This window comes from Arachis ipaensis, chromosome B08 (genome assembly GCF_000816755.2).
Source record: "Arachis ipaensis cultivar K30076 chromosome B08, Araip1.1, whole genome shotgun sequence".
NCBI classification, from domain to species: domain Eukaryota; kingdom Viridiplantae; phylum Streptophyta; class Magnoliopsida; order Fabales; family Fabaceae; genus Arachis; species Arachis ipaensis.
In genome coordinates, this window is record NC_029792.2 from 112,256,328 (window position 1) to 112,257,152 (window position 825).

General features: G+C 27.4%; 1 protein-coding gene across 1 annotated transcript in view; it reads left to right on the forward strand.

The window, feature by feature from the left end:
• Positions 1 to 613, forward strand: part of LOC107611405 (GDSL esterase/lipase At1g54790-like) — a 3,569-nt gene extending 2,956 nt beyond the window's left edge. The window contains exon 5 of the mRNA XM_016313333.2: positions 294 to 613. Within this exon, the coding sequence (XP_016168819.2) occupies positions 294 to 541 (248 nt within the window). The 3' untranslated portion in view covers positions 542 to 613. The remainder of the gene's footprint in view (positions 1 to 293) is intronic.

The window sequence follows — 825 nt, forward strand, 5'->3', positions numbered from 1 at the left end:
AATTTAGTGTTGATTTTTAGTATATACATAATATTTTTATAAAAAATTTAAAGGTCAATTTACTATATATTCGTCAAAATTAAAATTGAATTAATTTGATAAAATTGCCTTTAAATTAACCCATTTTTTTTTTATAAATATCAAGTTCTTTTTATGATTTAAAATTTTCATAGTCACAAATAATAATTTATTTTTTATTGACTTAAAATGCGTCAAATTCAACTGCAAATATAGGGCTTTAGTAATTAATAAAAGCTAAGGTAATTTATTTTTGTGCATATATTTATTTGCAGGGTTTAAGGAACCAATAAAGAGTTGTTGTGGAAATGGAGGAAAACTGAATGTTGAAGTTAGTTGTGGTTTAGCAAAGATGTTGAACAATGGAAGCATAATGATGGGATTGCCTTGCTCTAATATGGATGACTATGTAAGCTGGGATGGTATTCATTACACTGATGCTGCAAATAAGTATGTCGCTTCACAAATTCTTAGTGGAAAATACTTTGTGCTCCTTTCTAACCCAAAAGTCTTTCTCTTTTAAAGGACAAGTTTTCATTGTCCAATTTGTATGCTACAAACCATTATTTAATTATGTATACTAATATCTAGTGAAAGAAGCAGTTGATTAATAACCTTGAATGACAGTCACGTACACTCTTACTTATTTTTATGCTTTTAAAGATTCGTTGTCAACATGTAACAAAGTATGGGTGATAATGTTCTAGGATTGGTAAGATAATTAATAATTACATTCAAGATTCATGATACCGAGTAAACCATTCACCATCTTTTATATATATCAGTGCTGGCTGAGTTAAAATTAAT